At 44.1% G+C, this 12,931-nt stretch overlaps 1 protein-coding gene across 1 annotated transcript in view; it reads left to right on the top strand.

Annotated features, from left to right (window-relative positions):
• The first annotated feature begins 1,423 nt into the window (after positions 1-1,423).
• USP10 (ubiquitin specific peptidase 10) overlaps positions 1,424-12,931 on the top strand; it is a 46,595-nt gene continuing 35,087 nt past the window's right edge. Inside the window, exon 1 of the mRNA XM_030282054.4 lies at positions 1,424-1,587. Within this exon, the coding sequence (XP_030137914.2) occupies positions 1,567-1,587 (21 nt within the window). The 5' untranslated portion in view covers positions 1,424-1,566. The remainder of the gene's footprint in view (positions 1,588-12,931) is intronic.

Here is a 12,931-nt window from a genome sequence, read left to right on the forward strand (position 1 = left end):
TTTTTTGTCATTAGCTCACGGTAAGTGTTGCTCTTCACAAAACAGGAGGGACGTGTCCTTGTCGTGGAGACGGGGAGGAATCTTCTTCCCACTTTCAGTAAACAGCCAAAGACACAGAGTTCTTATGCGCTCTTCCTTTTCTTCTATTCAACTTTCTCACCGATATAAAGCTGTCTCTATCACTCGCTGCCCAGCCGAATTAGACTTTTGCAGGACTTGGTACTTTGTGTAAGGAAAAAAATATGGACTAAATTAGCGATTAATTTGATGGATTCTTGCCTGGGGGTTTCAGTATTATGACTCAATCAGCTCAAAATCATGAGATTGGCTTAGTCATTGCTTTTTTTTTTTTTTTTGTCCTCCTAGATACAAACTCTGAACCCCATTCCCACCCTGGTTATTTGGGACAGAAATGGGACAGCTTCGCTCTGGCATCATTTGGGCACACAGCTTTACCTGTCACTTGCCAGAGTGACCCTCAGCATCTGTAAAAGGCTGAAATCTGGATAGACGAAATCTGGACATTAGGAGGAATTTCTTCACAGAAAGGGTGATTAAACATTGGAATGGACTGTCCAGGGTGGTGGTGGAATCACCATCCCTGGAGGTGTCCAAGGAATGCCTGGATGTGGCACTCAGTGCTCTGGGCTGGCTGACAAGGTAGGGATGGGTCACAGGGTGGACTAGATGGTCTTGGAAGGCTTTTCCAACTTAATCAAGGCGTTATGTAATTCTTTGGGTTGGAAAGGAGGTCTGGAGATCACCCAGCCCAAGGAAGGACACGTGGAGCAGGTGACACCGGCACTTGGCCAGGTGGGCTCGGAATGTCTCCCTCAGAAGAGACTCCAGGCCCTCCTTGGGCAGCTATTCCAGAGCTCTGCCACCTTACGTGAACAGAAATTCCCTCTCATGTTGAGCTGAAGCTTCTGGTGGTTTAGTTTATGGCCGCTGCTGCTTGTCCTGTTGTTGAGCATCATGGAAAAGGTCTGGCACCATCCTGGCACAGGCGCCCAGAGCAGCTGTGGCTGCCCCTGCATCCCTGGCAGTGCCCAAGGCCAGGCCGGACAGCGCTTGGAGCGAGCTGCGATAGTAAAAAGCGTCTCTGCCCATGGCAGGGGGCGGAACTGGATCATCTTTAAGCTCCCTCCCAACCCAACCCATCCCATGATTCTGCGATCCTTTTGGCACCCGTCCTGCCGATATTTCACACGCATTAACGAGATCCCCCTCTCAGCCTCCTCTTCCCTAGGCTAAACCCTCGCCGCTGCCTCATGCTCCCATAGGGGAGATGCCGGGTGCGGCGATGCAGGGAATCTCTCGGGGCTCCCCGCCCGCCTCCCGCCCCGCTCCCCTCAGGGAGGCGGAGCCGCCTCCCGCCCTTTTCCCTGAGCGCCCTCAGCTCCCGCCCCGTGCGCGCGCAGCGGGCGGGCGGGGACGGCGCATGCGCGGTGCGGCGCGCGCCCGCCCGCCCGGCCCGGCTGGTGCGTGCGAGGGAGAAGATGGCGGCGGCGGGGGCGGCGGCGTGAGGGGCCGGGACCGCCGAGCTCCCCGGGGACGCGGGGCGCCATGGCCCTGCACGGCGCTCAGGTACCGTCCGGGCCCGCGGGCAGCCCTGCGCCACCGCGCCCGGACCCCGCCGGGCTCCCGGCGGCGGGCGGGCCCCGGGATGTTGAGGAGGGGGGGGGGGAGCGTGGTGGCCGGGAGTAGGCCCAGGGTGATTGTGCACGTTCATTGAATGTGCCGAGGGCGGTAGGGCGGCCTCGCTGTCCGCGGGGACGGCGGATCCGGCGCTCCCGGGGCGGAATTCCCATCCCGGAGGGGTCCGGGGTGCGGGGGGTCGGCCCCGCTCCGGTGTCGGTGTCGCCACGCCGGGGCCCGGGGCGGGGGGTGTCGGTGCTGAGCCCCCGCCCGAGGGTGGCTCGGACGGAGCGCATCGCTGCGGCTGCGCTTTTTAATTTTTTGGAGTGGGGGGAGAGGCAGAAACGTTTCTATAACGAGAAGGGAATAAGGAGATTTGTAAACTAATCCTCCCCCCTCCCCCCCGCCCAAACACTCGCTAAACCCCGGCGCATCGGGGTGCAAAGGGCTGAGTGTTGCAAGATCGCCGTGCACGGGGATGCGTGTGCGGATTCCATGGATCCCACTGGCTGAACCAGCCCGGAGATTTGTGCACCGAGTGAAAAAAAAAACTGCAGTCGTGGTGGTTTTTCGCTGGAAGTTTACAGCTGGGTTCCTGGGCTAATCCAGTGTGTGCTTAGAGCGAATGATTGAATGGGTTCGCTTCGCTGTTTCTTTCCCTTAAGGTTTTTCTCCCAAAGAGATTGGAAGCAGGAATGTCAGGAAAAGCGTGTGGAGCTCTGGAGTGTTTTATTTGCAAGGACTTTGAGCAACTTTGTTGTTTAGCAAATAATAAAGTTTAGAAAACTGTGGTGGCGTTAAACATAATTTTGTTAAGGATCCGTGTCTTCTGTCATAGGAAGCATGTTTCATAAAATGTAAGTAATTTCGAACAGGGTGATGCTTTATTGTAAGTTCTGTAGGTTTTGGGGTTTTTTCCTCCATGAAGTTAAGTTACACATCAAATAAATATGTGAACTGGTGGCACTGGCATTTCCATTTAAAAAAGTTCGTAATTGGTGAAAACTATACCGACATTTCTTGTCCAGCTTGATTTATTTATGTTTGAGGGCAAAACGTGAGTGCCTTTGTTAATGTGGGTGTTCTTAAGGCAGCTGCAGTGTCTGGAGTTTGTTTCAAAATTAAGATTAATTTAAAAAATTTGCGTCCTTCTAGTTATATTTCAAAGTAAGGGAAACTCACTTACTTTTGGACCTTTTATTACTGTCCCAGTGAATGATTTTTGGAATGCAAGAGTTGTTTCACTGCCTCTGTAGGTAAAGGTGAATTTTAGGCCTCGTGAGGTTGCTGCTGAACTTATAATATATTATTTGTATTAGATAGTTAGTATAAAATGTGGAACATATATATTGTGGAAGCACATTTGTAAGATATTGTTTAGCTAATGCTTTGTTCATATTACTGGTTTTGGGTTTTTTTATCAAATTTAACCGGTTTATTGAGATGATGTCTGGGATTTATGTGAGTACATCTTCCAGAACAGTGCTGTGATGCTGAATTAAGGTAACAATGTTTTGCAGTCTTTGGGATGAAAAGCCCAAAGATAAGTTCAGGGATGCAGTTTCACATGTAGATGTTTCCTTTTTGTTTTAGGATGGTAGTGTTGCAGATCAGTAGAAAAAATAAGAAAGTTTTGATAAAACTTGCCTGTTCTGAGTACAAGATAAATAAGATTATTGAGTCATTATGTTCATGTCATGATGCAAAAGTAGACAGAAGTGTTTTCTTCTTCCATATCTCTAATTCGGGTGTACCATCATTGAGGCATTTTTTGTTACACAGGGGAAAAAACATCTTCAAGAAAATCCTGCTGCTTCTACAGCTAAAATGCAGAGTCAGATTTCTGCCAATGGATGGATTCATGGAATAGTGGGCAGAAATATTTCATCAGTCAGTTTGCACATTGTGACTAATGACTCCTGAAACCCCATCATATCGAATATTTCCATTGATTTTGGGTGGCCAGCTCAGCAGGCACAGAAGCGTTTGGTAGCACAGTTCAGATATTGCTGGTGTTTGTGCCTCTATTCCATGACACTATTTCATAATCATCTCATGAGAGATTTAAATGTTGCTGTCGGTCTGCTGGGTGTGTGCTGACTGTACTCACAGTCTGTCTTTTTAAGGTGAGCTACAAGTAAACCTGCTCTATTGCTCCATGACACTAAAGATGTTAAGCTGATCTAGTTAAAACCACTTGTCATCAAGGGCATCTAAAAATCTCTTGAAAAAATAAAAAAGGACAACTTAAAAACTATTTCTCTGTAAAGAATAAAACTCTGTAGGAACTGTATAAACAGTTGTTTTAGCCACTTTTTCTATTGTTTTTCATAGAAAGAATTAATACAGATGCATCATTTGTAAATCCTGTGAAAACAAGTTAAGCAGAAGAAAGGATACCATAGCAGAATGAATCATTTATGCTTGTTTTGTTCTTCCACCATTACTGTGGTGTCAAATGAACTCGGTGCCATTTTAAATGTACCACGTTGGCCCCAAACCCAGCTGAAGTGAAAACCAGGCGAGTTTGAGCTGAGAAAAAAAAAGCTGAACCAGCTCCTAAGCTGCTCATCCTCACCCAGGTTGTGTCTGGCCTGGCAACCAGAAGAACTGGAACTCAGAACATGGCATGCAACCTGACTCCCTGAAACACTGCACTGCAAACTGCTTCTTTTATGGCCGGCTTGGAGGGCTGCTCCCTGGCAGGGTGCAGTTTGATGTTTCCTTAAGCCAGGACTCTTTCTAGAAGACAAAAAAAAAAAACAAAAACCAGCAGCCTGCAGGCATTTGTGCTGTGCTGCCTTTGCAGTGTCTTGCCTGATGTTTGTGGTGATTAGGAAATCGATGTCGCGAAAATAATGTCCAAAAAATGGTTGTTATGCAGCTGGATGAGTTTCTTGTGCACATATGTGTAACGTTGGAGTGTCCTCATGGGCAGAAAGAAATGTTTGGGGATGGGGCAGTTGGATTGTGTCAGGTTTGTGAAATCTACTGAAGATATGGGGGACACCCTGAACATAAAATAAAAGGTGGCCGTGGGAAAGGGCTGCTGGGAGTGGAATTGGAGGGAGGTATGTGAGTGCCCCATCTTGCTGCAGCTGCTCAGTTGCTGTCCTCTTTTAAAGGTCTGAATAAGCTGAATTTGGCTTCTTTTTCATTGCTCAGAAGGGTCTGGGCTCATCTTTTACCCATGGAGTGAGCAGTTATTCCAGGCTTCTGTGATCTTGGGAATTCGGGCTGCAGCTGAAGCCGGGAGTTTCGGTAGCCAGAAGGGATCATTTGCCTTTCTAAAATGTGAATGGTGAATCCACACAGAGTAAAGTGGGTGAATGTGGGTTGGTTGACTTAAAAAAAGGAAGTCTGGGAAAACTGACATAGAACTTAAATTTGGAACTATATGGCAGCATGCAAATAGGCTAAAACCCACAGGTTTTGTGAATCACTGCTATTTATTCTGTGCATTCTAGACTATAGCACTGATCTGGAGACTTCTTAGAATGGATCCAGCCATTTACCTATTAATAAATCCAGTTTCTGTAGGCAGTTGCTCAGACATACTGGTCTTTCCATTCATGTAGCTGTTAAAATACTTGTAAAGTTAAGTGGGGTTTTGTTTGTAGGTAAACTGAGCAGTCTCATTTCTGTTTAGTGATCGACACACAACGTGCTGTGTCGTACAAAACTGCCAAATCTATTAGAATAGAAGTTGCTGGCCTTGGGCCATTGGATTATAGTCATTTGTCACTCTAATGCCATTTCAGCAATGTAGATGTTCATTTCCAAAGAATTAAACATGCTGGAACTGCGGTTTTTCTTTTTGGTGGAAGTGTTTTATGTGTGATCATTAAACATACAACTGGGGATTAGGGAACAAAGGGTTATGCTTCATGGTGAAAAAAGTGTGTGTGTGTGTGTGTACATGTGTGTGTGTTTGTATATTCAGACATTCCATAATAGAATAGTCTGATATTTTAAAATTGAGGTTCTGAAACCTATTTTTGTTTTATGAAATTGTACCATAGGTATTTAAGACTGTGTTTTAAGTATTTCCAATAATGGGACTGTGTTGGTTATTTTTAAAACACTTAAAAGGATTCTGTTTTGTTAGTGCTCATGTTAATATATTCATTAATGCTTTAATAGAGTAAAACTTTGAAGTACATTAGTCTTTTCATTTTGTATTTGACTCTCTAATACCTAATTTATTTCCAGATATTCCTGATATTTTAAATATGCATAAGAACTTTTCCTCCTTGTTTGGCAGCATATGATCTATTGATCTTCCGTGTGTGCTACAAGGTCTGTTTTTCTTCACCTGTAGTGTGCAGGAGGAAGATTAAATCACAGTAGCCCGAACAAAATGTTTGTATAAGGCTTCTTTGAATCATACACCTTGTGAAAAAAACATCTGTTCTTCAAATCAGGAAAGGCTTGTTGAGATTCTGTGGTAGCCACCAATGTCAGTGCTGTAGGAAAGAAATATGCCAGGAGCACTTTGGGGAATTTGCTGCTTGTAGTATTGTATGTGAATTCACATCATGGATGGAAGCTTTAAAAGAAGCACTGCGTATTATTTGCATTGGAATTACAGTAGGAAAGAAAGGGATATAGATGGGCTGCTATCGAGGGTAATGTTAACACAAACTGGAAAACCACTTAAGGGATCTGAAATTTTTTTGCTTTGTTAAAAAAGTAAATATCCCAAACGAGGCTCTGCTTTGAGGTGGAAGAGAAAACTGCACGATCTGTAAGAAGCTGTAAAGAAGAGCTTGTCTCTAAAGGTTGTGTGAAAAATGCATTTTAAAAAAACATGCAGGAAAGTAGGTTTTCTTCAAAGAATTTTGTGTATGAAAGACTTCTTATTTTGTTTGAACTCCGCTGGGCAGACCAGCAGAAATAGTTGAGCTATTCCCTCAGTGCACTGGGCATATTTTTTCATACAACATTTAGAGCCTGCTCAAGTGATTCACATATTTCCTGCCTCATTTTTCCGCATGAATGTTGCACACTGACAATGGATTTGCCACTGTAACTCAAAATACAGAAGTCGTGTATCATCCATACAAAGAAGTGAAGGCTTCTGGTCCAAAAATGTTTTGTCTTGTTGGAGTGGGATGTCTTTGTAGGTAATAGAACAACCTGTTCAAATAGGTAGGATACTGATAATCCCTTGAGTTCTTGGTGTAAGCTTTAGGCTGGATGGGAGAGGGAAGTGACAAAAGTTCAGTTAATTTGTTTAATGGTAGAGGCAGGGAATTAGATTAGTTGTATTCAAATAATGGTTTTGGACCATGTTACTTAGGGAGGATACTCAGTTCAAAAGGAGGCTGGTACACAGTGTGGGATGGCCTTGTCGTTTTCAATGTGAGTAGATAGGGTAAAAAGGAGAGGGAAGTCAAGCAGAAAGGAAAAGAGTCATTGTCAGCACAGGTAACAGCTGAATTGCAAAAAGAATCGAGTTCTCTTGAGTTCCAGTCTACTTAGTCTAGCCATTAAATCTTACGGGTTCTAATAATAGCTAGCTGACCAAAGAAAGAAAGAAATAGCACTCTGATGTCCTTACAGCATGGAAAACCTCACTTTCTGTTCTGCTGCTGCCTTTGGGATACAAAACCAAAACCACAACAGTTTGAAAATGCCTGTGCAGCACTGTTGTTAATTGATACAAAGTTGGAAAAAAGTCAAAGACAACTTACTGAGACAATTTCCACTTATTTAGGCAGTACTCACTTTATTCTCAGTTAAGGGCTGTGACCATAGACCATTGCCCTTAACAAGAAGTTTAGGCTTCCACATTTCATCACACATGGTGAGAACTCCCTAATAAAACTTGAAACAACAACAACAACAACAACAACAACAACAAAAAAAAGTTTATGCAGTTAGTTTGCTTTCAGAGCAGACAAAAACGAGATACATAAAATTGTCATCCTGGCATTGCAAGCAACAGAAAATGTAAGTGCAGCAGAGTCAGAAGCGTGAAAGAGGAGCAGTCAGCTTTCAGAGCAGAAGAAATAAAACTGTTGAATTTGTTCCTGTCAACAGGTTCATGGTCTCAGTCTCTTGAATTTCACCATAGTCCAGACACAGTTCTGGGCTGTGGTGGTCACTCTTGTTGCTGTGAGTCCGGTGGCAGATGCTGCCATGGTGTGCCAGGTGTTGCCAGAGCTGTTTCCTCAACTGGAGAGGATAAAGGCAGTGGATGTGTATCACACTTGACACTAAAGATTGTCACATTAAGGCTGATACGATTTTCTGATTTGATCCAATCACATCATTGAAATAGAGATTTCTCTAAGTTGTCATCAGCGTTGAGCCCTGCAGAGTGGTGTGGTAGAGAGCTGTGCACATTTTTCCCCTTTGCTTTGTGCTGCTGGCAGTGGTGGTTGCCAGGGGCTCGGAGGGGTCCCTCCTGCCCAGCAGCAGTGCTCCAGTGGGGCTGAGCTGTGGAGTCTGTGTGTTTTCATGGTAGTGTGACTTCGTAATTGGTCTGAATTCCTCCTGGATTTTTATAGTTAGGAAAGAGATGAGCTAAGAGTTAAGGTGTTTTATAGCCATTTGGTATTCAAACCATACCAAAGTGTGTGTGCTCTAAATTTATTTATTTTGTGACAGCTTGAAAAAAAGCACTTATAATTAGTGAACAACTGCTTATTGGCAGGTCTGAGTGTCTAGCACATCCAGTGTGTTTACTGAGTAGCCAGTAATATTTGTTAATGACAGACATCTCTAATATGAAACTTAAATCAGTTTGTATTTTCTAATTCAGTTTGTGTTTTCTGCCTTATTTGCAAAACAACCATTTTGAACAGTTGTGTAATTCATTGCTTTACTGAGTGTCATTATGATTTGCAAGATCTCTTAATTAGATTTGGGACCAAAGGAGGAAGTGAACAGACCCATGAGGAGCATGTTCTTCCAAAAACTGCCAAAGTTGGTGTTGTTTGGAAGTGGAAAGTCTCACAGGTTCAGAGTGTGCAGAAGTGTGAGGGTTGAGGGTGTGGTTTCATCATTGTTGCTCAACCTTGTCTGCATTGTGGGCCAGATGACAATGTGGTGGTACTTCTGTGGGGTCTCCAAAGCCATGGATGGGTGACGGAGAGGAGACGCGGGGTGGTGGAGCTGTGGGTGAGAGCAGGGACACTGCAGCCAGAGCTGCTCCTGCCTCTGGCCCTGCACTGAGGCAGCTGAAGAGCCAGAGCAGAGCTGCCTGTGCTCCTGCTGGTGTCGATATTCCCGTTTGGGGTTCTGAGCTGCCTGGATGAGCAGGCCAAGGAAGTGGTGACTCAACTCCTGCCTGCCTGGAGGGTACCCGAGCTGGGAGTGTGCTCTGCTCTCTGAGCACTGCGGCCTTTAGCCGTTTGTCAGAATATTCTGGTTTAATTGCTTTTTTTACCTTCAGAAAGCGAAAGAATTTCAGTATCTTTGAGACTCTAAATGTGTTAGGAAGTATCTGGAGTGCTGTTTTGTGCATTCTGTTCATTCATATGTGCAAAAGAATTCTGAATGCTGACAGAAGATGTTGTACAAGGAAAGACATAAAGTAGCAGCATTATCAGTGGTAGTCTTTTGGAATGAGCTTAATTTTGACAATTTTAAGATTTCTTTTTCTTGCTGTATACCTACTGCCATACTCATACCCAATTTTTAATGCTGTCACTTAAAAATATGAGTATGTACTATGCTTACTGTTTGGGCTTTGGTGGCAGCAGTGTATTAATCTGTGCATTTGTTTTAGCAGCTGTGTTGCATCTACATAAAGTTGTTTTGCAGACACTTAAGCTCTAAAACTGTCTCGGGAGGCGGTGGCATATGTGTGGTGTCCCAATTTTCATTTTAACTTGCAAACCCCTTCAAAATATAAAGTTGCTGTCATAGGTTTTGCCAGATCCTTGCAGGTTTCCACCTGCCACGTGTTGGGCTGGTAGAGGAGGTGGATGGCTGAGAATGTCCTGGGAATCAGAACATGGGATGCTGTCCTCACGGGACATCCCACATCCATGTGGTGTCCTGGAAGGGGCTGGAGTTCCTTCAGGAGACAGCACAGCAAGAACCTCTGCAGAGCTAGTACTCAAACTTCAGCTGATACAGAACTTAAAATATTGGTGACTTTATTCTGTAGTGGTACTTGTGTTTAATTTCTGTGATCCCATGAGTCATTTACCAATCATTGTGTTTTTCACATATTCTCTGATTTATTTTTGTCTGTTTCTCTACGAGATAACCCATTTTTGACAGGTCACAACTCGCAGAGGGGAAAGTCTCATTCTTCCTTGTTCCTGGCCACTTGTATATTCTGCTTGGCACTGGTTCCTCACTTGTTTAACACTCCTTCCACCAGCAGAAAAAAATAAAAAGTCATCTGGATCATTTTTTCTCAATTTGACAGTAATCACCTTGCTGATCATTCAGCCTGTGGAGAAGAGATGAGATTGTCAATCCAGCAAAATGTTCTAAGCATTCAGCTTTTCAAAAATTTAGGGTTGAGATGTGAAGTTAGGCCATCAAAAGAGGCATGAATCCTGGGCAGGTGGGCTTAGCTGCTTTCCAAAAGTGTTAATCTGTGTTCCTTGTCAGGATGGAGTCCAGATAGCTAATTTTTACCTCACCTAATCTTAGCTATCCTTAATCCTGCCCTGAGTAATTGCTTGTGAAAAGCATTGTGTGGCTGACTCCTTTGCTGAGGTGCTGTTAGAGAAAGATTTTAGTTTTCCACAGTTTAGCTGCAGTAATTCAGAGGCTATGCATTCTTTTCCCACTTTATTGTATTAAGAAAACTGTATTTCCTAGGTTGCTTGACAAATAGGAGCAGCAATCTCCTCACTGCCCAGGTTGGAATGGTTCCCTTGGATGGGTCTGGATTGATCCTTTGAGGTATTTGTCCTCTGTGAAGATGAGAGTAGTGGAAATCAGCAAAGAAAATATCAAACATACACAAACTAGTGGGAATCTAATGAACATACAAGCAATCTGAATTTTGCAGCTTTGCTTTTGAGTGCTGTATTTTAGAAGCCTAATTTTTAGTGTAAGTTCCGTATTTAAAATAATAGGGTGCCCTCCTGAGTACTGGCTGCTGTACCTGCAAGGTTGGCACCTTCACCTGCATGGGGAGGGCACTCACTGTCCAGTCACTGGAGCAGCTTACAAGAGAGGGAGTGTGAGATACAAACTGCTGGAACTGAATTAAAGAGATTCCTCTCAACAGTAGGACTAAGTCACTCCAGAATTTTGGGTGATAGTTCAGCTTTTGGAAGGGAGAGTGGTCTGGGAGGCACAAAACCCAATTTCAATGTTTTTTTTCTCCTTTGCTGTCTCTACCAATAACTTCAGCTCCTCTGTCAGCTCTTCATCTAACTCTTGTTCCTCATCTTTGGCCTCTTCAAGCCAATTGTAATATTTTTGAGCTACTTACAGCATGCCCATATTTAATCTATTTCATTTCGTTAATGTCAGATTCTTCCTTTTTTTTACTCCTAGAGCTCTGCTTCTGACTTTTTAATAGCATCACCCAAGTCTAGATCTGTTGGTTTTACTTCTTTAAACCATGAATTTGAAGGATAAAAGCAGCCTGTGAGGTAAACTCAGATATAGTAAGATGGGAAGAAAGGCTTTGCTGTGGCAGTGCCCATGCCAGGGCAGCTCTGCAGTCTCTGAGCTGGAAGCCATTCCAGGAAAGCCGGGCTTTGTTCCCTCAGCCCGGAGCATCCTGCCTGGCCAGGGCAGGAATATGCTGGCTCCTGGTATTGCAGACTCCGGGGATGGCAGGGAAGATGCATGGGCTGGTTTTCCACCTTGAGGAACTGAGAGAAGCTTGTGGAAAACAATCCTTCAGGATCGTAGCTGCTGGAGTATCTGCTAGATAAAGATTTTGTAAACCACAGAAAAAGGTGGATTTATGGAATGTGCCTGGACAGCTGTGAGGTGTTCCAAGGCAATTTGCTATTTAATGTGACTCAAACAGTGTTCTCCAGATGCAGAACTGATTTTACCATGGTGCTCTTAGAACTTCATCCCAATGAAGGTGTCTGGCACTGAAGGTTGCAGCTCTAATGATTTTAGTTTGGCAGAGCAAAAAAAAAAGGGCCAGCACTAAGGGTTTTCTGCTGGGAAGTATTAGATAAAATTACTAAGGGATTGTTTTGCCTGCTCCACCTGTAATAAAAGAGTAGTTAAACTGGCTGTGTTCTTGAGGAACTTCATGTTCCAGCTTCTGTTTCCTCAGAGCTTATCATGCAGTGGTAAATCAGAATAATGCAAGTCTTAATTATTTTTGTTCTTCATTACAGAGAGAGTTTCCAATTTGCACATAGACTCAGTAGCTAGTTCAGTGCAAGAGGAGCCTGCAGAGCTTGAAGTAAATGTGTTTGCTGAGTTATGAGCAACCAGCCTGGAGCTGGTGTTTCCAAACTTCGAGAGGGTGTGAAGAGATAGAGCCTTGGCCAGAGGTTTTTTACCAACCATGGTGCTTGAATTCGGAACTGAGGAAGGACCAATCTACTTGTTTGGGAAGTATTTATTTTTCATTTGATATTTGTGAGGACTGCCAGCTTGGAGATTATGATAGGAAAGTATTTTTGTTTGGCTTGTATTTAGATTTAACATAACAAGAAAACAGATAGGAAAATGTTACTACTTTATCACAGGCAGATGTTCTGTGGGTTTGTAGTGGTGGTGGAAAGGTGTCAGAAATTCCTTTTTTTTGCTCTCCAAAGAGCCAAGAGTTGATGTGATCACCTCTCACAATTCAGATACCTCCCTCTGCTCTTGCCTGGAATGCACTTGCAGGTACTCCTGCTGTAGTCCCCAAATGCCTGCTCTTCATGTGTGTTCCTACCTGGAGTGCCAGGGGAAGGTGCAGAAAGGTGTTTTCTCATCAAGAACACTCCATGGTGTGCCATAGGATGCAAATTAAAAGTGGTATGTAAAATGTAGATACAGTTCTCCTGTCAGGGGAGTGCTACAGTTGCACTGCCCTCCTTATGCTGTGATTATTTACAAAATAATATCGTGCCTGTTTCGGTGGGCTTTTTCTTTGTTGTTTTGTGGAACAGAAGAATATCAGCTGGGGCAAATCTGAAATGTGAAGCAGCAGAGGTTTTCTGCTGGTGCAGTCCTGCACATGGGAAGATAAGGAGTCTTTGTGGAACAGCTCACTCAGAAATGCAGCGGTGCCTGTGTGACATGGGCTGGTTTTTATTCTTCCACTCCCTTTTTCTCCCCACTGCTCACTACACTGACCATTTTATAGACAACTTCCTTGGGCTGGATGCACTTTGTGGCAGCTGCTGTTTGA

The sequence above is a fragment of the Taeniopygia guttata genome, chromosome 11 (genome assembly GCF_048771995.1).
Source record: "Taeniopygia guttata chromosome 11, bTaeGut7.mat, whole genome shotgun sequence".
In the NCBI taxonomy this organism is placed as follows: domain Eukaryota; kingdom Metazoa; phylum Chordata; class Aves; order Passeriformes; family Estrildidae; genus Taeniopygia; species Taeniopygia guttata.